This window comes from Oxyura jamaicensis, chromosome 11, assembly GCF_011077185.1.
Source record: "Oxyura jamaicensis isolate SHBP4307 breed ruddy duck chromosome 11, BPBGC_Ojam_1.0, whole genome shotgun sequence".
NCBI lineage: Eukaryota > Metazoa > Chordata > Aves > Anseriformes > Anatidae > Oxyura > Oxyura jamaicensis.
The window spans coordinates 3,181,592-3,207,259 of NC_048903.1; the positions used below are offsets into that span (position 1 = coordinate 3,181,592).

General features: G+C 39.9%; 1 protein-coding gene and 1 long non-coding RNA gene across 3 annotated transcripts in view; one reads left to right on the forward strand and one right to left on the reverse strand.

Annotated features, from left to right (window-relative positions):
- LOC118172922 overlaps positions 1-25,668 on the forward strand; it is a 256,732-nt gene that overhangs the window by 53,964 nt on the left and 177,100 nt on the right. The gene's annotated exons all lie outside the window — the stretch shown is intronic.
- SLC6A2 (solute carrier family 6 member 2) overlaps positions 1-25,668 on the reverse strand; it is a 73,407-nt gene that overhangs the window by 14,388 nt on the left and 33,351 nt on the right. For both annotated transcript variants that reach the window (XM_035337120.1, XM_035337121.1), the window contains exons 5-12: positions 20,887-21,025; positions 19,920-20,054; positions 15,704-15,807; positions 13,608-13,732; positions 12,771-12,883; positions 9,338-9,466; positions 7,087-7,186; positions 593-693 (exon numbers count right to left, since the gene is read on the reverse strand). In XM_035337120.1, the coding sequence (XP_035193011.1) occupies positions 593-693; positions 7,087-7,186; positions 9,338-9,466; positions 12,771-12,883; positions 13,608-13,732; positions 15,704-15,807; positions 19,920-20,054; positions 20,887-21,025 (946 nt within the window). The remainder of the gene's footprint in view (positions 1-592; positions 694-7,086; positions 7,187-9,337; positions 9,467-12,770; positions 12,884-13,607; positions 13,733-15,703; positions 15,808-19,919; positions 20,055-20,886; positions 21,026-25,668) is intronic.

Genomic DNA, 25,668 nt, shown 5'->3' on the forward strand with positions numbered 1-25,668 from the left:
GTTTCAAAGATGAGGCTAGCCACAGGATGTTGCAGTTTTTAAAGTCACATTCATAGCAGCTGAAATGGGAATGGTGAGGGATGGCGAACCTGATGCATTCTGATACACTTCACGTAATTTTATTTCCTATTGATAGCAAAGCTTTATTCGTAAGGGAATTTCACCATTGATGAGTTCAGCTAAATCATAGACAGACTCAGCCTTTCTCTCCAGCACACTCTTATCCCTGGCTAGGTTATTTTCACAACACAAAGATTTTTGTTTAATGCTTGGGAGGATACTGGGAAGACACTGCCTGAAACCACGCTTTTAGTTCCCTAACAAAAGCTATTCCCTTTACATCTTGAAGAAGTGAAGGAACAGAAGATGATCTCTGCCACAATTAGCTTCTCCTTCACAACCAAAATATTTTATACGAAATACCCCCTATGATATTGAAGGAGAAAAGAATTAAATAGGAGTGCCTTCTAGTCATCCTGGCAACATTGGGCATAACAAAGGCTATCTTGCTCGATACCTTGATACTTGATGGCATATTCTAGGAAAGGCATACTAGCATTCTTTTGATGATGAAATAATTATCAGCACTTACCAATAGAAAAGCAGGGCTAACGAATTTCCAGCACAATCTCCAGTAGAGGCCTGGCTTGAAGCCCATCATTTGTTGGATATCTTCACTGAATCTGTCCACACCTAGAAGGGATGTGGACATCAGACCGGCATAAATCTAAACTGATGAGATGCTGGCATATCCCAAAATATGTGGTCTTCTTTCAGAAAGACTTCCAAATCAGAAAAAATACAAGATAAAATTGATCTCCTTTCAATAAGTAGGTGCATCTTTGATATGGCTATATCCAAGAATTAAATACCTGTGAGCACATAATGTCTGTTGCAGATAGCTTTGCCATTGGAAAGGGGCACTTAACAAATACCTAGCATCTGTGGACTAGATGTACAGTTACTGTAATAATTGACTATTGTAACCTAACTCCTCAGCAGTACTGAGTATATTAAAGGAAAACCCAAACCCTTACTCACACAAACTCTGATAATGAGGTACATTCATATGATTCCTAAGTTTACAAAGGAGGCTGTATTCGTTTTGCTTAGTGGCATGCTTTGCTTATCTTTCAATGTTTCATTAATTACCACAGAACATTCATTAAATTTATGACAAATGTCATTTCATCTTTCATTACCTACATAAGGACTGGGGTAGGTGCTTCTGCTCAGTGTAAATATGTACAAAAGGTGCTGCTGGCCTGTTTTAGGGTATCCTCTGTGAGTTTGTGAATTACACTACGATCTAGAATTTTCTGAAATTGTTACCTCTATGCATCTAAATAGTCGGTAATTTCATACAGCTTTTGTGGATACCCTAGAAGATAAATGATCTGTTCACGTGAGTAAAAATCATGAGTAGTCAGAACCTCTACCTATTGCAATAGATAAGGCAGCAGAAGATACCAAGAAAATCACTAAATGAAGACAGATCAAAAATTAGTCTTGCTCATTATACCAGAAATGTAAAATATGGATTTAGAAACAGGGGTGACTTGTTTACTTTCTTAGTATCAAGACCTTGGTTTTAGTAATATACAACACTTCCATTGTATTTTCCGTTCCCATTTGTATATTAAGCATGCAAGAAATAGTGCATGAGGCTTTCCTTGCCAGCAAAGCTATATAATACTACTCCATTCACATCACTTAAGTCAGCTACCTCTAGTGGGATTCACTGCACCAGTGTAGAGAAATGGAGGTACCAGAGAAATTCTCAGCAACTTGAGCAGAGGGAAGAAGAGCTGTAAGTATCTGGTTCTCAGTCTTTAGTGTTTTCTTGCATCCGCACAGTTTGAGACTTTTCACGTGTGTGGGTACTTAGTGCCTCTGACAGTCTAAGTACTAATAGCTAGAAATTGTAATGGTAAACGGAAATCTTATTTTGGACAAATACAGTGCAAGTAGTTGTGGTAGAAATCTCCTCCTGCAGGCAACACAGTCTGAAAAGTCAGGAGATCTTCCTTTCTCCCATTCAGAAATGCTCTCTAGAGAGTGACTTCAGAACTGGAATAGTTCGTTCAACACAGGCCAATGCAAAACCCACAAATTTGCCACCCTAGGTTACTCGCTGTTACAGAATGGGTATGACCTGAGGAAGGAAAAAATGACATTTCACTCAGCCCCTCCTAATTCCTTATGGGTTTTACAGGTTTATGTGAGTGTTCTGCACTCCATGCCTGAACACCTTAGCATTGCACGAGTACAGCGGGCTTTCTGTGAGTGGCATTAGCCTCAACTGGCTAGAGATTTTGAGTAGTTTACGAAGGCATTTCCATGCTTTGCAGCAATGGATTTTATAATGGGGTGATTATTGCTGATATAAAAAAGTGGGAAAAATATCTTTTCAGAGTTGCCTTTTAAGAAGGAAACAGCCCCTAACTGCATGCCTTAAAGATACTGGCTCAGAGATAAGTACTTCTCTCTAGCTCCATCTGTCCAGGCAGACTGCTGGTTTGTAGTTGATAATTCTATTTAATGTTTTCAAGAAGTTTGATTTTAATCTTGAACCCAATAGGTAAACAGCAAAAAGGCAGCTTTTTGCAGCAAATGTCTGTTAGAGATGCTGTATAGTTTGTCCTAATTGTTTCTCTTCATGTGGATCCATTCAGTAGTGTTTATTTAATTTAAATAATTAGGACAGCTCAAGTTTGCCCTTTGCATGGAACCAAGGAAATGTATTTACAAGGTCTGGACACTTGAATGTGAACTTTGATTCTGCTTCCCCTTCACCTAGTATTAGATACAGGTGAAGCAAAGTAGCCAAATTTAAGAAAGGATCTGTAAATGCTCTTTGAATTTAATCTGATTCTATTTGCAGTGCCTTATGTGAACTTTAAAGTGACTGAATTTCAACTGCTGTGAATACGGAGAGTGAAATTTATCATTGTGCAGAAGGTCAAAGGACTAGATAACCTATGAATAGAAGTTCTGTAGATGGCAGACAGACGTACCCACAGCTCAAACAGTGCTTTGTGTTCAATATCTACTGAAAATAAGGGATAAATAGTCCATGTTCTCAGACTGCTTTTTCAACAGCATGCTTTTTGGGTACCACACGTCTTCAAATAACCATTCAAAGAATTTCAAAGAATCAACCTGTAAAGTAGAATGTAGCTACAGCTATATATGACAGTACTTGTAGGGCTTTTTTTTTTTTTTTTTTCTTTTGCAGTTTTTGAGAGCATTTACACGGTGCTTTTGTGATTCTGTAGGATAACATAGGTAACTCAGTAGAATAATCCTAAACTGGGTGATTCCTTCAGTCACAGGACAGAACTGGTACCACAAACCAAACTCCTGATAACTTGCTGGAGACCTGGAGTCAAGTATAGAAATAACTTCCATGCTTTTTCAGTGAAAAACAAGACAGATGTGTATACAATTTGTGACCAGACGCAATAGATAAATACACTAAAGAGAATTTAAGTGTAATTTCTCAACTATGTAGCAGCCTGGGAATGTCTCCGCTGCAGCTGCCTGTTAAACAGTGTAGAAAACTTGGGCCATTCTCTATGTTCATAGTACAAGGGAATTAACATGCAAAAATTCAGATTAGGTGGAAGTTGAAAAGTAGATTTGGCTATAAATGCAAGTTATTCTCCTAACAATAGGACAGAATGTTTTCTTTCATCTTGGCGATGCAGAGATCTAAGTTCAGACAGGATCGAAGTTCATGTTGACAGTACCTCCTGCACTCCCTGCATGCTAGACCTTTAAGTCACTTGGCTGTACAGGCATAAGAACCGTGCATTTGTGCAGAGGTGAAACTCTTCACTGGCCATAGCTGAAATATTTTATGGGCTTGTTTCCAGAAAGTAGTGTTATAGCTACGACAACCATTTGGAGCCCTAGAGGCATTTCTTGTATGTGGTGTTTTCCGCTCCTGTCTTGTTTAACTCTGCATGCCTATGTGATGTGTAGTATTCTTTCATAAGCTTGGATTATTATTTTTTAATTTGGAAAGTAAAAATTAGTAGTAATGCCCTGAATGCCGTATATTTGATTTAAATGAATCCAAGAAACCAAGTGAACTACACTGAAATAAAGAAGTAGTAAGAAAAAGGAGTTTTGAATCAACTTAGCCTATTCTGTGCTAAATTCACTCTCCTTGTAAATGCAACTTCTTTGCCTGCTCATATTAGTAACTGTCCAGTTACAGAAGTGTAAGGGATAACAGTTTGCATGCAAATGAAGGGTTGGAGTAACATTGCTTTGTTGAACCATCCTATATTTTGGCCCATGGGGATTACAGTAAGTCACAGAATCCTTGAATTGTTCATGCTTGAGGAGTTCCTGAGAGGTCTCCAGTTCAACCTCCTGCCCAAAGCAAGGCTGGCACAGCTTAGAACAGCTTTCTCATGGCTTTGTCCAGTTCTGACCAATCTGTTGCAGTGTGCAATCATCTTTACATAGAAAAATCTCCTTTCACCTTGATCACTGTCTTCTGTTCTCCTGCTGTGTACCTCAGTGAAAAGCCTGGCTCTTTCTTTGATAACCTCTAGATCTGGGTTAGTGGGAGTGGTGTCTGGCTCTTCTTAAAACGCAGCAGAGGAATGGTGTCAGTATTGCATAAAGGCAAAATGGTGAGTCACAACCCAAATGGATCCTTATGTTAAAACAAACTTGCTTCCCCTTCTCCCTTGCATGTTCAGGTGTACTTTGCAAGAAGCAACTTCCCAGGAAGTGGGCATAAGTATAATTTAAACTAAAACTAGAAATTGCCACGTTTTTGGTCTGTGCCAAAATGTCAATGCTTGCCTTCAGGCTGGTTTAATGTTTTGTTGGGTCATTAAAGCAGCTGGGGTCTATCAGGAAAAAGGTAGACAAGACCATGCCAGCCTGAATCAGTCAAAGCAGTTTAAATAGCACCTGGGGCTGTAATAAGTTCTTTATAAAGCAGCAGGTCATACCGTGTCAGTAGAAGCATCTGTCAGCTGCTTAAGACAATGAATAGATGGCTTCTTGATTATGGGGAGGCAGGAGGGAGAAGGGAGAGGATGCTGAAGGGCAGTAGTTGGAACATGTAAGGTCTGGCTAAGCTTGGTTCAGACTGAACTGCATCCAAAGCCTAGCTGTTGTAAAGCACAGTAAATCCTGTTTTACTAGGGGCAGACAATAACTTGCCGTTACTAACCAAAGAATACTTTCATGCCTCTGCTTCCAAGCTGAGCTAACTCCTTTGCATTCAGCTTTTACAGGGATTAAAAACCTGGGAAATCTAGTGTGTCTACATATTTTGAGAGCAGCATATGAGCTGATATGAGCTGCTTACTAATCCTGTCATCCAACAGCATGGAGTTTAAAGCTAAAAGCCTCTTCTCTAGTAGGCTGAACAGCTTTACATGCCAATGCTATTCTTTCACCTCATGCGCTCATCACTAGCTTTTAATTGAGAGAATGACTAGAAGAATGCGGTGGCGTAGTACAGGTGAGATAAATTACTGACTGAGGGAGGTAAATGGCAATAAGGATGATAGCTGAAACCTGAATCATGTCAACTATGTGCATAATTTCTAAATAGGAAAGATAATGTCTTTTAGGGGTAGAACAACCTTATTGGGAATCAGGGCAGCTACTTCCACACAGACTTCAGTGGATTTAAAAAAAAAAAAAAAAAGCTGGCTACTGTGACTTTAGAACTCTAATAACAATGAAGAGAAGAGTTGTGGCAAACCAGGAAGTATGACATGATAATTAAGGGAAGGTCAGGAGGAAACATAACAGCTCAAGAAACTTGATTAATCCAGCAGCAAGCAATTTCACATATAAAAGAGAATTTCAACTGTTGCAGTGAGGTGACTTGTGCAAGAGCTAAGATTTTCAGTCCTAGATGCGTGATTGAGCTAATCACGGGTTTGTGATTAATACTGCATTGCTGAACTGATTGTCTCTTACCCATCCAAAAGATGAGGGGTTCTTCTGCATCACACTGCCAAAATATTTACAGTGCCTCTGACAGAGCTGACAGCAAACAGTCTTCTGAAAAGTAGTTCGCAGAACTAAGGGAACAAATTTAAAAGCAAGCCAAGCCTTGCAAAAGGGAGCCTGAATGCGTATTTGGCTTTGAAAGTGGATAAGCTTAGCTGTTAATGGTAACTGGTGGTCAGAGATAAGTATTGAATTTGGGGAAATAATTTGGAAGCATGTATTCACAACTTCTATTATCTGTGAAGGTGGCTGGAAACATGGTCAGTGAGGCTACAAAGGCAGCTGTGCTGACAGTTTGTCTTTTCAAGTTAGAAGGTTCCTTTCTGTTATTTGGGAAAAAAAAAAAAAAAAGTTATTCTTTCTGAAGTCCTTACAATTTACAAAAAGTCTTGTCTGTGAAAAGATAATGGATAGTGTTGGTGCACACAGATTCCAGAGTAGTGCTAGGATGAGCTGAATGTCCCTAAACCCAGCCATACTGAGGTTAAAGCCAATTATTGCACCCTTTTTGTGGCATAAATCATTGATTTTTTTTTTTTTATTTTTTATTTTTAACCATTTCTAGGATGATGGCTATGCCATGCCATGCTGGACAAGAAACAAATTCTAAACTGCTTATGTTTTATAATTAAGTAGATTGCTGCCTCAAACCAAAATGGCTAATGTAGGAATTATTACAAGTTTAAGACAAACTACCTTTGTTAGTATTGCACGAGGGGCTTGGGGTTGGCCCTGGGGAAACTGTATTTAAGCTAATCCACTTGCTTTCAAAGCCTGAGGTATAAACCTGAAGTCATGGCCTGTGTTAGCAGATGCAAAATACTGGCCAAAGAGGTGGCATTTTTATCTTGCTGCAGCCTCCTTCACAAGGTGATTTCATTTTGGCCTTGTGTGGAATTTCAAAATTTACCCCACTGAACATATAATTCCTTTCCCTATTTGTAAATCAGGTGAAAATTGTTGCATAAAACCCGTCCCATCATGCCTTCGTGTCTACAATGCTGCACTAAATCCCCTTGAGACAACATGGGAGCCTGCCATGAGCTTGCTTGGAGTATCAAAGGCTTTGCAGGTGTGAAGGGAATTGCTTACCATAAAACCAGGAAACTCCAATTGCCTCCATTAAAACAGCAAACAGTATGGACGTCCCAGCTGCAAATGTGTCCAGCAGTGTGAGCACGTAAATTCCACCCTAGCGTGGAGGAGTTAAGAGATGCAGTAGAAGCAAGTTAGAAGTGGAGTCATGTCAGCAGTTCAGCATCAGAAATCTACTTTACTTGAAATCTCTTTACCCAAGTCTTTTAATATGGAACTGGTGCTGCAGACACGTTTGTATGTACACACAAAATAGTGGAATTAGGCTCTTCAAAAGGGTTGCAAATCTTTTTCACCTGCCCTAACTGAAAGGGGAAACAGAAACCTCCGTGTGATTAAGGAGCGCTCACAGCACTCCGTATTTTCAGTGGCAATGGAAGGCTAAAGAGCAATGGAGAAGCATGGTATGTTTACTAGTTTCAAAATGAAACTGAACAAAAGTGTTTCAAGCCATGTTTGTCACATGTAAACAACAAGAATGTTTGCATTTGCAGTGCATTTCAGTTAAAATCCTTTTTTTCACAACCACACTCAACTTGCCTAGGCCTGTTCAGAAGGGGAGGGAACAAAGGAATTATTTTCTGTGCTTTTCCTGATGGTATAAATAGCATGTGTGCTGTTTAGATCTCTAGGTGGTTTTAGGCTCTGCAGTTTTCTTTTTTCCCTGATTAAAACCATGGTTTTCCAAAACAGCTGTGCATATTTGCAAGATGGGAGAGACCACTGCTTAGGCCTTGTCTAGGTTTCTAATTCTGTGGGGACTTGACTGGAAACTGAATGAACTTTGGTTGTGTGAGAAAGAAAATGTTGTTTATTCAATGGCATTTCGGCCTGACCTCTTGTTTTTGTTCTACACCTGCTCTAAATGGATGCCTTCACTATCAAAACTTAGTGAACAACAAGTATGCTTTTGTAAGAGACATGTTTTGAAAATACAGCCTCAAGTTTTTGGAGCACAAAATCAATCAATTTAATGTGATGGTATCACAAGGGGCTTTCTTTGTAACTTGTGCGCATTAGAAATGTGAACAGCCATGTGAACGCGGACATCTGGATGAGTGCGGGCAGTTCAGTGCGTTCCAGCTGGTGGGGGGACTTCATTCCAAACAGGTGCCGTTATGTGAAAGCTACAGCCAGACTGCTGTCTGGAACCGCTTCAGCCTGCGTGAAGGAACTGGGATCGCACCCATTGGCACCTCGGTTCTTACCCACTGAGTTTGTTCTGATATCGTACTTAAGAAATATTTTTTTTCCAGTCAAAACTGAGGATGAAGAAGGAGCATGTTGAGGTCATGTTAGGTAATGTTAGGTAACAATGCAGATGGCATGGTTTGAAAAGGACAAACTTGAAATGCACGTATTTTTAGTGTCTCCAATATTTTCCAGTTTGAGAAAATGAGACTAAAAATATCGGGGTAGTCTTCTAGTGTACATGGAGCTTTGTTATCTTAAATTAATGCCATTTTAGTAACCTAAATAGATCTGGCAACCATTTCTAAGGGAGGGAGAGAGGTTCAGCACATCTATTTTCATTGTGGCTACCTCATGTTTCCTTCGTTCTCTGGCAGTTTTGATATCTTTGCTTACAGAACTTCTTGCTTTTTGGCAAAAATCAGGAGGTTCTCTTACTGCAGGACATCCAACCTAGTTGACTGTGATTCTCTTCCTTCAGTTAGGTGTCAAAAGCCTGGTGAGGCAAATCATTCAGGATGAAGAAATCTCAGGGTAATGGGGGTGATAAAAACAGCTTACTAGATGTTCAGGGTAAGTTATGTGTCATTTTATGGTGTTAAGAGTAAGAGATCAGATCTAGGAACATTAAAAGACACATGCGGGGAGGAAATCATTGTTCTAAAGTCCCTTCATGTGAAGCAAAGGCTTCTTACTTGCTTGACAAAGAAAATAGCCAGATGTCTGATGGACTGGTTGGTCAAAATCCTTAGTTCCTCACAGAGGAATAAGTATTCAACACAATTCTGTTTAATATGACCTCCCCCCAACACTAAGAACACAAAAAGTTCTTTGAAACAGAGGCTTGTAGGTTCGGGTGGTAGCTAATAAGCCTGTCCAAAAAGAGCAGAGAAGCATCGTGTAGGTAAGACTGAAAGTAACACTCTGACCATAAGGTTGTTTAAGAATTAAAACTTGTCTATAACCAGAAGAGTCACCTGAGCACCTTGATATTTCCAGCTGGCGAGGTTAAGTGTGTTTTTAAGGTATTTGTGATGGAAATTTTTGTTGTACTTACATTGGTAATGCAAAAAAGGGCAAGTAGGAAAGTGCCAAACGACACGCCAAAGGTGAAGAGCTTTCTGTGCTGCTTCAGAATTTGGAAGTCATCCGCCAAGCCAGTGATGACAGCCTCCATTCCGCCCATCTGAGGAAGGGAAGGCAGGAGCTCTTGTTAAACCGTGCTGACATGTTCTACATACAGAGCAAAGAATATAGCAGCTTGTGTAATTCATTCCCAACCACTGCTGACATTTCAGCTGTACGCATTCAGAGGTACAACTGATTGTCCCTTGGTACAGAATTGAGTCAGGGAATTGGCCATCCAGTGCCATGGCTGGTGGTCTGACTGCTGTATCCTCTGCTGGCTCACCAGGACAGTGAGATAGTAAGGCAGTACGTTGGGAAAGATAGCATCCATTCAAATAAAATCTGGAAAGAAGTTTTATCAGAAGTAACTTAACTCTCTAAGAGACTTTAGGTATAAAGAGAGAGACTGTACTTCACACGCAGCCAGGGAAAATCTACTGAAAAAAGATTTGGTTTAGCCATTGGTTAACCAACTCCAGTTTGAAAGAAATCTTTACAGACCTGGAAGCCTCACTGCATAGCAAGCTTCATGTCATTTTTCTGTTGACAGCATGAAAGAAATTTAGTTTCTTTGTAGAATTCAATTCTGAATGTTAGCTTTGATTTGTTTTTGTTGTATTTTAATGTAGGAAATGCACTTTCCAAATTTTCAGTGAAATTGCTGAATTATATATATAGGTTACTATGAATTTTAATTTCTTTCTACTAATGAAAGCATTCTGCCCTTCCTCAACCATAAAGTTATTGGGGAATGAATTCCAGTGTCCTGTCTTGATAAGTTTGTTTGTAAATAAAGTTGGTAATTCTTTTTGTGATGCTGAAAGACCATAGCAAACCTGGAGTGCTTGGTGCCATGCAGGAGTTAGTATGTGCTGACATGTTCTCTTTCCTATAACAATCTGATGAAATGAGCATTTCTGGTTCAAACAGTAGCAGAGTTCTCTGTATAGAATATGGATGATTCCAGTCAAAGCCAAGTAGCTGGGGATGGTGGAGCTCTTTTTAAAGGTTACTAATGCTCACAACTAAGGTCACAAATCATAGCGTGGGCTTGTGCTTACTGTTCTTGAGGAGGGAATGGGGGGGCACAATTGAGCGCCGTGCCGTTAAGCCCAGCCATTGCTTGCTGGGCTCAGATGTTGTTATTGTGCTGGCACTTGAAAGAGAGTGGAGAAGCTGAAGTGGAAAGAGATGGTCTTGGATGATTTTGGCTAAGAATCAATTCTTAATGTGTCACTGTTTATTCCACTGATTAATTCCCCATGTTAAGCTAGATATATACTCCAAAAAGTGTTTGCAAACATTTCTTCCATTTCCTGTCCCTTTCATTGTTGCTTGCGTGATTGGATTTCTCTTTGCTTAAACATTTGGACGGTTATGTTTTTGTGTAGATATCTGCATTTCTGTGCTTGTGCAGGTTTATACACATGAATAAAACCGGTTGTATGAAATTCTTCATATTTACCCTTGGGCTTATTTGATTTTTAGGTTTAAAACATTATTTTTCCCTTTAGGGGCTTGATCAGTCAAGTAGGGAGGAGAGTCAAGAAGACCACCCATAACAGATACTGCATGACTCAAGTTTTCTTACGTAAATTATTATTATTTTTTTTTTAAAAAAAGAGCAAAATATGAACAAGCAAATCCCTCCTCCTCTTTCCCTTCCCCAGCTGTTTGTTAGAAAGACAGCTAACTTGGCCGCAGTTTTTCAGCATGTAGTATATTAATTATCTCCACAAGAAACAGCTTTCTCCACTAGTAGGAAGAGTGTGTTCTGCAGTCTAAATCCTTGTCTTTGTCACCCAAATGTTTCTAAACATTTCTTGAATTTACCACTGTTGTGCAGTTAATAGTCTTTGGTCTAAACTCTTGTGTGCATTTTTCTCAATTCTGCCCTGTTTCTACTGGTCATTCATGTCCTTCTACTGGTCTGAAGCTTTCTTTCATGTTTGCTTATAGCTGAAAAGTGTCCAACCTACAAAACCAGATGCAATCTTGCCTTAAACTTTTGAAGAGGAAAGGAGATTTTAGTGTGTAGGTTAAGATAAACTTCATTGACCCCGAGCAGGAGTCCTCAAATCCACACACTTGAGAAACTTTTAGACCAGAATCTGACATTTTCAACTCAGATCTCACTTTACAAGATCTCATTCAGCTATTTGCCAATGATTATCACAGATTTCTTCTGCAATCTCATCGTAGTTTGGCTCTTTTCCATGCCAGTTCATTCTTTGCCTTTCTTGTCCTTGAAAATAATCTTGTCACTTCCAGCAGCAAATTCCTAGATCATCTCTGCGCATTCAGAACTGCAATGCTTTATGCCTCAGACAGAACCCCCCACGCTCAAAAAATGATGAGTGTTTGTTCATTGTTGACTATTCTTCAAAGACCCTGTTTGTTTTTCCCCCAAATTAATAAACTTTTAAGCTAAATATGATGGTCTTCAAGCTAAATGCTTCAAGCTAATATGATGGTCTTTAAGCTAAATATGAGGTCTTCACCTCTTTGGCAAGAACAAAGCAGTGCAAGTGTTGTTATGGGACACTGGGATACTTTCTGTAGGGCTGAAGTTTCTGTGATCCCAAATGTCACGGTACAGTCCAAGTCATCATACTAGAAAGACCAGATGCACTCTTTTACTGTTGAATAACATCCAGAAGGCCAAGCTTAATACTGAGTTAACTGCAGAAAGAAGCATAACGCTGCTAATTTTTAATTGTTATGTCCTTATTGTGAAAACAGTTGTTTCAGTATTTCCCAGTCTTCATTTTATACAGGTAGGGATAATATATCAAGATAACATCAAACTACTATGGAAATATTATGATGCAATTATTAAATTAAATTTACAGGAAATTAACTCTCACTACTAGTAGGGGGAAAAAAATAACCCAGGCTATCATCAGACGTCGTCTTGTTCAGATTAATGAATTTAAACGTGAAAATTTCTTCTAAAAACTCCTCTACTGAGTGCTGTACTGTGGCTTGTGTTTTGCAGACTGGGTCTGAAATCTTATCGCAGGTTTGTAGTAGTAATTATTCATAGCAGTGGTGTTGGGTCATACCTTGGAATAATAATAAAAGTTGATGAACAGCCCCTCCCTAAGGTCATAAAAAAGAAGAGGTGAGTAATTGCTTGCTGGCTTGTAAATTATTTGATCTCTTCCTAAACCTCTTAAATATTGTGAGTCTTTAAATATACTGCAAGGAGTAATGCCGTTGGTATGTTGGCTGTGACTGAAAACAGATTCAGAATGTTTATTTGAAGTGCAACAAAACCCTTTTTTAAGGCTGATACTTCTCCAGTTATATTCTGCAGCAGTTGAGGAAAAGTGTCAAGGCTAGAAAGAAAAACTACTTACAGAACTGTCGATGCCAAGGGTAAGGAGCATGATGAAGAATACCACAGCCCAAAACGTAGATCCTGAAAGAGTTGAAATTGCCTCTGGATAGAGGATGAAGACTAAACCAGCTCCTGAAATAGAAAAGTAGAAGTAATACTAAAAGGTGTTTCACAAAAGTGTGTATTTTAATAAGATAGATTATGACTAAGTTGACTCCTACATCAGTCCACATCACACTGAGTAGCTGTTAGAACAAAAATTGCATTATACCAAAAATACACCCAAAATATTTTAATAATGTACTCATGAAATTTTTGTATATAAAATCTATTCCATTCTTTTACACTTCAAATGATCTTCTGTGGTATTCATATTCTTTCTAGCTATTTTTCAGCTAAGTAGTAAAGAAAGATCCCTGTGGATATGGAGTCTGCTGTTTGCCAGTAGAGTTCTTGGATGTGATAAGGGAGATACAGGAACTGAAACCATGGGTCACCTGTTATCAGTGAAAGGACTACAGCTAAGCTCCCCAGGAGCATTCAAAACAGTTATCTATGGCACTGAAAAGCAACACTTCCCCAGGATACTAGGCAGTGGTAAATGCCTATTTGCTGCAGAGGCTGAACTTGTGCAGGGCACGATGCTGGGGAATCTCAAATCAGAAGAGCTGAGATGAATCAATATGATTTACAGTTCACATTTTAGCAAGGCACTTTTACGTAGTTTGAGTTCCAAGTAATTTAATTCAGGTCACTTCCATGAAATCTTTAATACTTGTTTGAAACAAATATAAAGATATTTGCAAGGAAATGATGAATGGAAAGGAGTAAAAGTAGTATAAAAATCGCTTCTTACCTTCAGTGGCTACATCCTCAATTTTAACTTTGTGCTCATGAGCCATGTAGCCCAATATGGAGAAAATTGCAAATCCTGAGATGAAGCTTGTGACACAGTTAATAGTACTAGTCAGCAAAGCATCCCTAGTGACGGAAAGAAGAACAGCCCGGTTAAAACAAACGCATTAGGGTGGGGATTGTTATAGTGATACAAAGATTCTTGTGAAAATGCTAGTTGTGTGGTTATCCTGACGATCATAAGCTCATATCAGCATATTACGCTAGGAAATGACCTACTTCTGTGCACTAATTTGGTTTAGAACTAAATTCTGCTCAAAAAGAAGATGAACAAAATTATATTAAGGTATCAAGGGGTAATGTCATCAACCTGGTAGCCACAACATAGCAAAAAAGTGGCTTGTAGAGAAAGGGCCTCATTAAGGAATATTTACACTAGTGAGGAGCAATTCATGTGAGTAGATATTAAGGAATATTTCAGATAGGTCCAGGAGTGGTTTTAGCAAGCTGTGCAGCCGTTCACAGTAATGACAGCGGATGACACACAAATCTGTACTGAGGTCCCTTCATCTATGAAGCTGGCTCAGCTTTTCAGAAAAAAATATACTACTTTATCAGTCTGTACAATTGTTACTGTAAATGCAGGTTGTACAAAACGTAGCCTCTAAGACAAATTGACTGTTGTAGCAAAGCTGTGTTCTTTCCATCTGCCACGGTATGATAGCGATATGTGTTTTTCATTGCGTTAATGGCTCCTATCACCAAACCTAGCTTGAGGACAAGTAGGCCTCGTATCTCTAATCTAAATGTCTACCTAAACTGCACCGTGGCTGATGTGCAGTCTTCTGCTGCGTGTGACCCTCAGAACAGAGAGAATGTCTCTGTGAACATTGGTGATGCCGAAGGGTGCTTTAATAAGCAGAGTAAGCACGTTTCCTTTCATCGGTTCCACTACCCCAAAACACAGGTGCCATATGCCAGACTTTACCCTCCTCTGGATACTGCCACAATCTGAAAACCCTGAAGAGTTTGTCTTACAGGGAGGGCAAGTCTTATGAAACAACACCAAACAAATACAGTAAACTAAGAACTAAATAATACCATTTCACATATAGTCTGTGGCATTTTCTTGATTTTGAGTGTATTTTTTTTCATTTTGGAGCAAAATTACTGAGAATATAGACTGAGGAAACATTTATACAGGAAGCTGCTCTATCAGGTTAATGCAAAATCTGCAGAAGACAATAAATGTTATTTTGGAAGATTGCTGTGGTTAGCATTCTAAGTTCTCAAACCTAGTAATATCACCAACTGTGAATAATCAGAGGCTCTAAAGTCACTCTGTGTTGAGTACAAAGTTCTCTCAAGTCGGTGGAAGGAAGTATTTCTGGATTTTGGCTTTCGATCCATTTAAAGCTGCTCAAATCTAAATGTTCTCTTGCATCTTTTCACTGGAACATTTTTGCTATCCATCAGTTCACAATGTATTTATAATACATTTACTTTCTGAATTTATATTTCATGGGAAATTTCAAAAAAAAAATAGTGTGTTTTCATTCCAAAATGGAATGTTAACAAACCTTCTGAAAGTTGGAAGTTCTCAGAAGGTGCAGAGCAGCTCTGGTTGAATTTCCATGGCGGTGATTCAGCAAAACAGTTATAAAACAACTTGATTTAAAATACATTCCTAAATTGGAGCTCAACATAAAATATCAGAAGCGTAAGCCCAAAGCACAAAAACAGTTCTAAAAACGGGAATCCTTCTGCTTTTAGTTCCTGGACCAATAAGCTTTCATCCCATGTTCACTGTTGTTCTTAATGGTACTTTTGAAAGGCAAACACAAGCAGAGTTTACACAGCTGTCTAAAGTCTAAACCTAATCCCATTCTGTTTTGTAGTGCAGCAGAGATCTTGGCAGGTTCCTGTTGCTAAAATTTCAGTAAGACCGTTTCAAGTTTTGGTTGGTTGCTATGTCTACGCAAGCCTGGCCATCATTAATAAGTGAATGAAGATAAAAAGATACTACTTATTCCAGCTGCATTTATCGAGTAAAATAGCATCATTCTGAAGCAGGAATGAAAGATTAGGCTGTCTTACCTGTAGCAGTTGTTGTCAAACTTATTGTAACTGGCAAACGCAATTAAAACGCCAAACCCAGCTCCTAAGGAGTAAAATATCTGAGTAGCTGCATCAATCCATACCTGCATAATGACACCAACATTGTCAGAGGGTCAGTTCAGTCCAAAAGATACAGCAGGGAAATGAGAGAGTGATACAAGGCAACTGTCTTTTGAAAATAAATGATCAGTACTCATGGTTGTGGGAGGGTAAGCGCTGTGCAGCCCCCAGGAACTGTTGCATGGAGCATGCTCATGGTCTGAAATCACTCAACAGGAACTGGGAAAGGCCAAAGTGGTGGGCAAGCCTGCAGTGCATGCGTGCTGCTGCTTCTGGGGGATATACCGTTTGGATCTGGACTCCTGAGCTTTTGTTGAGTGCTGAAATGATTACATGAGTTTTCTTCTGGCTGATAGAAATACGCTTCCACTTGCTCTTTTTCCAAGTTAGTTTGGAATGCACAACCAAAAACCTAAAAATAGTTTGCAGGTCAGGAGTTACAGGACGTTTTATTTCCCATAAGAGAGCTTTCTTCATGGGACTGTAATTACACTTTATATGATTCTTTCTTGCTTCAGAAGCTGAAGCAGGACTTAACATGCTGTGAACTGAACCATTCAGGCTTTGTCACCTTCTTTCTCCCTTGGTTGGAGGAGGAGTTATTCCTGTGATAAGCTCTTGGTAAATTTCAGTTTAGAGGCAGCTCAGTCATTTTAAGAATTGTCCACTAGGGAAAGCTTCTTTAATGCTGTAACATTTTCTAAAGTGACTCTCCAGCCCAACATCCACTCACAATATGCAGACAGCAGTCAGGAATGATGCCACAGTGCTGGTCTGCTGAATCAGAAGCCTGAAAATAGTCCCCCTTGGTTAATGAGGGTTTCATTTAGTCAGTTGTTACACAGAGGTATTTATTTAAATAAACATCTTCACTCTAAATTCCACGCGGGTAACAGAGTCAATGGTGTGAATAATCCTCAACTTTTCTTAAAATGGTATCTTCAGCTTTGGCAAAATCTGCCAAGTGCTCAAGGCTACAATAAGCACTGGGTGTTATTGCCATCCATCTCTGCAAAATCAGAGCCAGTGCATCAGCAGAGGCTCTCTAAGGGACCTAAGGTGCGAGCACCACCTGCCTTGGGATGGTAATGCTAAGCTTTCGTGTTTGGCCTACTCTAAAGAAAGAGAATTTTAACCTGTTTTAACATGATGTATGAAGGCATTTATGCTGGTGATCTATTTTTCCTCAGTGTAGATGCTTTCAACTCATGCTTGAACTCTTCATTGAACTCTGGATTTGGAGAGAACTATTGAGAGTTGATAATGATTTGAAAGATGAACTGAACAACAAGCTGTAGAGCATTTACCCTAAACCGGTGGATAGGTGGATATGTTTTTTCTCAAGCTTCTGTTCAAATAGAGTTTAGGATCATGGATTTTTTTTTTACTAAGTAGCAGTGCAATCCTGTAAAATGTGTTCCTTGTTCATTCCTCTTACACCTAGCTACGTCTTTGTTTCCACATAAAAGTGGAGATCAAATAGAGCTTTACTCTCTAAAGTGTGTTTATGTGGATAATAGCGCAGAAGGAGAAATGTAAAACTTGCTGTAATTTTTCTTTAAAAAACAAACAAAGCCCACCACCACCAGCAAAAACACAAAACTTTGCATATGTTATGTTGCTAAAGTGCATTTTTTTTTTTTAATTGCCTGAACTATAAATAAATGTGTGTTTCCATCACAGGGCATTTGTTTTTAGTGGCTCTCTAGTTCTTCTGTGTCTTGCCAATGGAGTTGTACTCATACTTTCCTTCTCTTACTATTCAAGCACTGTTAAGTATCTGCCTAAATTCTGTTGATTCAAGTTAAGAGTTTAGCACCTGCTGCCTAGCAAGTGCGCTACACGGATGTTAAACTGTCTGTTAAGTCTAAGATCCCAAACTGTGTCTGCTCAGTAAGAGCCTTGGCTCATAATTTGTTTCCTTATCAGCTCCTAGGAAGTTGAAGGTAAAGAAAAAAAGAGCAGAAACCAGAAATTGCATTAGAACGAAGATTAAATGCAAAGCATTCCCTTTGATTTAACAAAACAGGATGGGAAGTGGTCAGCGGGGCTAGCTTTTCTGCAGTTTACTTCCATGTTCTCTGTTCTCTTCAGCTGAACATCTTCTGATTAATGCATAATCTATTATATTGTTAGATACTGTTTTTTATAAGCATTAGAAATGAAGAAACAAACATTTTATAGTTGGTTGTCACCAATCCTTCTAGTTTTCTGAGTGGCTGTTTACACCATTATAACTTTTGTGTGTATTCTTTCTCACATATGTGGATTTAAAGAATTTCTGTGCTGTGTGGAGAGGAAACGTGTGCACCTCTAGATGTTACATAATCTTCAGGAGACTTGTTAAGGCATGTGAAGGAGCCGGTGCCTCCTGCTCCCCTCTTTAAAGAGGGACCCTTTGTGGAACAGTATCACTGAAAACTGAGGTGCCTTAGGGCTTGCTCAGTGCTGTGCTGTACGTGCCATTAGAAAATGAGGGGGACCTTTCACATCGATCAGGATGCTCTAATATCTTTTATGAGAGCATTGGCAGAGCCCACTGCAGGTCATCACCGTGAGTTATGGCATTGTTTTGGTTAGATTAATCATTTGGGAGAGAGAAATAAATCAGATTCAGGGACACTGACGTGGAACTGAAGCAGGAGGCTATGCTGTAGGGGCTGAAGACACAGACTGAACACGCAGCCATTGCAGCAGCAGGTGGCCCAGGTGCTGAGCAGGAGGAAGGCTGACATGATAAGCAGTTTGAGAAACTTTCAATAATTGATCTTCTGACTTTTATTATTCTAGAGAAACAAAATAAAAAATAAGGTAATCTGAAAAATGTAGTCTTAGCAACAAATAGCTTCAGGGTCAGCCAAGTAGCAGCTGCAGAAACATTAAGCCAAGAAACAGCAGTGCACAGAAGTATCCTTCCAGAGGCAGCTCTGAGCATGGGGGCCTAGACTCTGAGCTGATGCAAGCTGGCGCCGCTCCATGGACGTCCAGAACATGTGATGTTTTTTCTGAGCAGCACTTAAAACATATAAGAAAAAATGAAGCAGCTCCTTTGTTCATCCTCATGTCTTTGTATTTATGTACATGCGTAAATGTGAGCAACTGAGGTGGCTGCTGCTTTGACGGCAAAGGGGGATCGCAGCCCAGTGTTGGGAGTGGGTTTTGCTGAACAATTAGAAAGATACAGATAGAATGTGCACATGAAACTTATAGTGCAAGGATGTACAGACTAACTAGGCGTATCTGAAAGCTGCAAATTTTCAAGAGTTCATGTCCTACTTGTAGAACTGTGTCCTTGCTTTTCAGTTTTGCATCTATTTGAATGGTCTGGAGACCTATCCACAAAGATATTACGAGTTGTTTATAAGACAGCGATGTTTTTGGAATAGCACCATAGTACGATCTATCTCTACTCACCACATCATTGTTCTTTATAGGTCTGAAATGCTGGCGATTTTGTGAGTAATGCCTATACTCGTAGGTCTTGCTTTACAAAGGATGAAATAACTCAATCCTTAGTTCCAGAGTACTCCACAAATTGAGTTGGTTTGGATGGATTTCATGAGAATATTTTGCAATGTCACGTGGTACGGTGAAATGTATGCTGCTTTTGATAGGAAGGGGAGAACACCATAGTGCTGAGATTGTCATTCATATGAAGGACAGCGATTAAGAGAGATGGTCCTGACTTAGTATGTTTACTACTGTGTTCGTAGGCATGGAATTTTGTTTACCAAGTAAAAGTTTAGCCTAGTGATTTAAAAAGGAAAATTTTTTACTTGAGGTAATTCGGAGCCTTTGGAGAGCTGAATTTTTGTATGACTCAATTTTCGTGTGCAAACAATATTGTAACTTACAGGGTTGCACAGCCAAAGCATGGACTTTTAAAGGGACTGGCACACCTGAAATTGCCCTCGTACAGTTTTTTAGTGATCAGGACAGTCTGGGTTCAGGCTGAGATGCTCCTGTTATGGAGAGCGTTGGAAATCTAGGCTATCAGAGACAGCAGGCTAGTGCTTATGCAAAACTGTAAGTGTGGCTATATAACTTCATAACTTAGCTCTAATAATTTCAGTTTTAATAACAGGGGTAACAGGTTTAACAATAACATGGAATCAAAGCAGAAGAGTACACTTACTGTGGCTTCTTTTAATCTTCTGAAATCTATGTGCAGGTATGCATTTATTCCGTTGTACGCACCGGGCAGGGTTATTCCGTGTATTAGCAAGACAAATAATACAACGTAAGGCAAAGTGGCTGTTATCCACACAACCTGCAGACAACAGAGATCCCAAAGGTTAATGAGCTGTTACAGAAATTTAGGAATGAGTGAAAAATACAACAGGCACTTCCTTGGTTTTGTCCATTCAGTTCTATGCAGTAGCTCTTCTTAGGATGCCTTGGGGGAAAGGCTGGGAAGTATAATGAAGAGTCTACGTATCTGTGTTTACAGCAGGAGATGGTTTTGACGAGCAGAGGACTTGGAGTGCTTACATGTTACCAGTGTGGGTTAGACTGCTCATTAGCTGTTCAGCCATCTATTAGTTTACCAAATAATGCAGTCATTGCCTGATGTTAGGTGGTACTTTCATGAAACTGTACACAGAGGTCTCAGGTATGTAACCCTAGAATTTCTGGTGAGGCGGTTTCTGAGGGATGTCAGAGTAATTTCTAATTCCTTTCTTTAGTTAATATTTTTTTCTGGTCATGACATTTTATGTAATAACAAAGCATCTTAAACCACAAAACATCCCGTTGGCTAAGAATAACAACACATTGGCTAAGAATAGGAGGCACATGTGAGATGATGCAAAACATCTTTGTCTGTCCAAGTATTTTCTAGGTGAGACCACCAATGCTGAATTGAGAATAACATGCTAATAAAATTCCCTGTCAGAACATCCTGCAACCAGAATTTGTACATAAAATAAAGGCTGAATCTGGAACTGTGTATTCTCACTGTACATATACCAAGGCCTCTCACATGGTTTAGTTCCTGAGGATCCCTCAGGTGCAGTGATTTAGTGTCTTGCTTCCTAAAATAAGGAGACTTCTTAAAGGAGACAAAGAATGTAGTTGAGATAGAAGGACAATATTATCTCTACCTTTCCTGAAGTCTTCACGCCTTTCCACAGACTAAAGAAAAGAATGATTACCACCACCAAGAGGCAAAGGGAAAGTTGCCAGCGAGGCAAGCCAAGGTCATGGATTCCACGGCTTTCATGCAGGTGCAGAACTCCTCGCCTACATACCAGATACACAGAAACAAAGCGAAGTCACTGGGGGAAAAAGCTTTTATCTCCCTCATCCTGTGAGCAATGCAAATAGCTGCTGCACTGTGCTAGTAGCTGCCCTGCTGGCATTGCTAGCAGTTAGAGAAATCTCTTTTATGAAGTCAGGTGTTGTGCTGCCTTTATGTTCTCACTGGCACATCAGTGTCTGCTTAGCACCATCATTCTGGAAGTGTCATTCTCTCTTTTTTTTTTTTTTTTTTTTTTTTTTCCTTGAGCACCAAATAGAGAATCTCTGCCCTTGGAAGTTGGCCAGTAAAGGCCCTGAGCGGAGTAATTCCGTTTTGAAGTTAACCTTGCTTTGGGTAAGGACTTGTACTAGATATCTCTTAGAGATCCCTTTCAACCTGAATGTTCTGTGATTCTAGATAAGCACCAGCTGCCTTTCTGCACCTTGGGCAGTTCTAAAGTTACTTTCAGTGTCTTCTTGTATAGGCTATTGTAAGGCTGCAAGTGGGAGAAGTGGTCAGATAGGAAAAGCAACAGTTGGCAAATCTAAAATGGATAAAGGGATATAGTGCTCTGTGTTGTATGCTGAGATAATGGAACAACAGTAGAAGAAATTCCGTTGCTTACCAGGGCAGGCTAATTCTTTGGGGATCTATAAAGTGTGAAATGAAGTGTAGAAAGGAGTATTTCTCCAGAGGGCTGGTGACATCTACAAGAGATGTCAAAACACATTGAGTGCAACAGGCTGAGGGATGTGAGTGGGATGTTAGAGTGGATCTCCCTTTAAGTCCATTCTATGCTGTTGAAGGGTTTGTAGCTGCTTGTTCAAATCTGAACAGAAATATTTTGCTTTGCTTATGGCTGTATTTGCAAAGAGTAATGGCATTGTGGCTGGAGCCCTGCACTAGAGAAGAATTGCAGAGGTAACTCCTGTTTTTGATAGGGATCTAGGGCAGGTTGGCTCAGGGTTGCAATTCCCTAGTGTTTCAGTGCCCATTCAGAAAAAATCATTGTGACTTTGGCTCCTCTCCTTTCTCTATTACCTTTACTTGCCATGCCCTGCTTGGGTAATAGACAGTTGTACTCTGTTGGCTGCTCTTAGCACTGTGATGACACAAGTCAAAGACTCCCTTTTCAGTAGTGGACTCCGGTGCATTTCATGAAGATAACTACAGTTTGGAGAAACCGAAGTATGGAGTGACTTGCCCTGCATCTCTGCAGACATGTAGAGAGTAAAGCCTGAGGAGTTCCCACCCCACTAGCTGTCCGTGTATTTCAGAGTTAACTTAAGCACTTGTCTTACCGAGCCAGAGGTGAGTCAGATAGAACTGAATAAGCTCTAAGATAGAGCAAACCTGTGTCAACTGAAGTGGGAAAAATGCAAGAATGTCTCTTTACTACTGAAACTGTAGAAACACGCTAGGAAAATAAAGGCCTATTGGTACAATCCATCTGGTAATACGAAGTAGTTGCATCTGATTCCTGTTTCATCCCGAAGGTATCAAGATACGATCAGCTAAGAAGTGTAACAGTTCTGCTTCTGTAGTTTTTCACGTTTAATAAGAAATGCTGTATTCTTGGGCTGTTTCTATTATTTATCCCCAGTTGTATAAAAGATGCTTTTAGAAAGTATCCTCCTAAATTAGGCAGCTGATCTATTTCCGTTGCATTGTAAGGCTAATAACACGAGGCATTAAAAGGGTAATGACCATGTGTCTGTGGCACCTAGTCAAAGAACCTTCCCGTTTAGAAGGTATGAGAGCAGTTTAACTCATACAACGCTGCAGCTGTCATCAGCTGTTACCTGTGGAAACAGTAAAACAGTGAGAGAGTCAGGCTTCTTGATATCTCATCCAGAAACCTGTATCTTTACATGGATGTCACTCAGCTTTTCCTTAGTGCAAATGGAAGCTACTTGTGGTTCTGCTAGCAGGGTGTATTTTCCTGGGGGATGCAGAGGTGTAAAGGGGTTCTGAGCAGAGATGTCTGATTCTATTTTACACTTAACCAGGCTGGGCAACGATATGTGTACCTGGGAAAAGCTTCACAGACCTCACATAAGATCATTTGTCCAGGGTCTTGGGAGGAATTTGTCAATCTCTGCTACCACAGCCACACCGTTATCACTATTACAGTTGGACGTTGTAAGGAAAGTCCTCGGGCTTACAATGTGTAGATGTACCCTCAAAAAAACTGAATCTGAACTTGCGTACTTTGTGCCCATTTAGCTTTTTATTCTTCTTGCCCAAATATTTTTCTGGATTCGTAAAGAAGCCTGCCTCCTTCTGTTTGCTTTCCAAGAAGGAGCTAGCACGTGTCTTGCTGTTTGGAACACATGCCAGAACTGCCATTTCCAGTGTGGGATTCCCAGGATTTTCAGGAGTATCTCCAAACCAAGAGGTCTGCTCCCGTAATCAGGGTGAGGGATCATAAAAAAAGAAGAGAAAAATACTTTCATAACCAGTCAAAACAGCTGTGTAACTGAGCAGCTAAGCAAGGGAATCTTCATAAACAACTGCTGTTGCTGAGCTCTAATCCTGGCAGGTTTTGCTTCCTCTTCCTTTTTTCTTTTTTTTTTTTTTTTTTCCTTTTTCCCGCCCTTGTGCCCTCTGAAAGCTGCCTGTTTTGCTGTTTTGAGAATTGCTGGGAAGTAGTTCATGAGTGCTTACCCGTTAGAGGCTACATTTGTGTTCCGGTTGCTCCATAAAGCAAAGAAGTCTGGTGCTAGACTGGGATTTGGGTTAAGGTGTGCTGACATCTGGAGAGAAGCAGCAAACTACTAGACTAAACCTCCTTGGCTTGAAGGATAGCTCTGTAATGTTCTTTATAAAACAGACTTTTTTTTTGAGAAGGGAAAATTGGAAAAGAGCTTAGCATTCATCCTGTTCATCAGTTACTGGATATCAGTGATGTTATAGAAAATCCAGTCAGCAGCTCGATTATGCTACAGTTATTCTTGTTTCACATCAAGTAGTATTTTATTTCAGGAGCAGCTGAAAGTGCTTTTGTTCTGTCTCTGCTAGGGCAGGTGGAATGATGGATCCCTGGCAGGCTCCTTCCGATGGTACTCAGGCACTTCCCTTGTACTGGCCCCAGAGAGGACAATGGCAGTAAGGGATACTACAAGATTCTCCATTCCTGAAGCTCTGAGCTCAAAACACCCAAGATTTCAGCCTTTTGGTATTACAGCAGAATGATGCAAGGTGGCCAGTGTCCATTCCTGAACTGAGCTTGTCTTACTGCAGGATTGTGCCATTGCTCAGTGCTGTATCGATTCTTGTTTCATAGAGATTTTGTCTACATCTGCTAACAGAATAAATTCATAATTCACATAATCTGTGAATTTAGAATAATTCTGAATCAGAGAAAAAGCAAAAACAGAACAGAGGCAGTAAGGTACCTAGAATTAGTATTTTGCCTGCAGATTTTAATTCTTGAGAAAAAGAATGAAAGTAGATGAGACATACATGTAAAAAGGAGAAGAAAATGTTACAAGGGGGAAGGATGGAGAATAGACACTAACAGATGAGCTGATGGAAAACAGAACAGGGACGTACAGTACTGAGCAAAAGAAAAGACGAGCTAGTAAGAAATGAACCTTTTTTTTTTTTTTTTTTTTTCCTTTTTAATCGGGCATTTGTGCAAAGGAGCCTGATTTATGCTAAGATCACTTTCCATGTAAGGGAGTATAAATTACATTTGCAATGACTTTGAGACTGTACATCACTGTAAATACAGGTCCCAAGAGTCTGTCTGCCTATCTGCAAGAGGAGCATGAATGTGAAGGCATTTCATATTGAAGCTGCATTCTGGCTTCTCTCTTTGGGAGATTTATTCTGGCCCTCTTGCCCAGTGCTCCCTGCTGGGAAGACTCCTCAAGCCAGCCCACAGCTCTGGCACCAATTCTTTTGTGCTTTCCTTTCACACCACGTTCAGTCAAAGGGAAGTAGTTCACCTCTGCTGAAATCAGCAAATGGCAGGTTGTTTGCTGGATCCCTGTCTTCTGTTTTGTCTTTGTGTAGAGCTCGGTTCCTCTTTAATCTGGTGTCTGATCCCAGAGAGCCAACCGCTGTTGGGTATTCACATATAAAACCCTACAAAAGACAAATCATCAAGGACGCAGTGGGCAGCTGCTCAGAGGGACTCAGTAACGGATGGAATCATAGCTGCAATAATGTCTAACTTGGAGCAAACCACTTCTTCCCCGTGTCTTGGTGTTCCCTTCTATAGAATGAGGATTATAACAATCCTTCGTTTTGTCTCCACTCTGAGCAATTTAGAATTCATTCTTTATGGAAATGGTGAGTGTTAAGTATAGACAAGGAACCACACAAAGGACAAAGAAATGCTAAGGGTCTTGATCTGAAAACTCCTCTGTGTTGTTCACTCCAAAACATGTAATTCATAGCCAGAAAACAGGGTAAGAGCTTTAGATGCTGAATTTTCCTACATTACTTTGTCAGATTGATTCTTTCTAAGGATTTTCTAAGGAGCCTTTTATGTAATTCATCCCTGGGGAGACTTCCATGACTGTTTTGGAAATGTAAAAGGTTTTATACAAACAGGTCGAGTTAAAGGTCTTGGAGTAAGCCTTGGTTTTCTGATCCCAAATCAAATATAATTCTAGGCTTCAATACAAATATGATT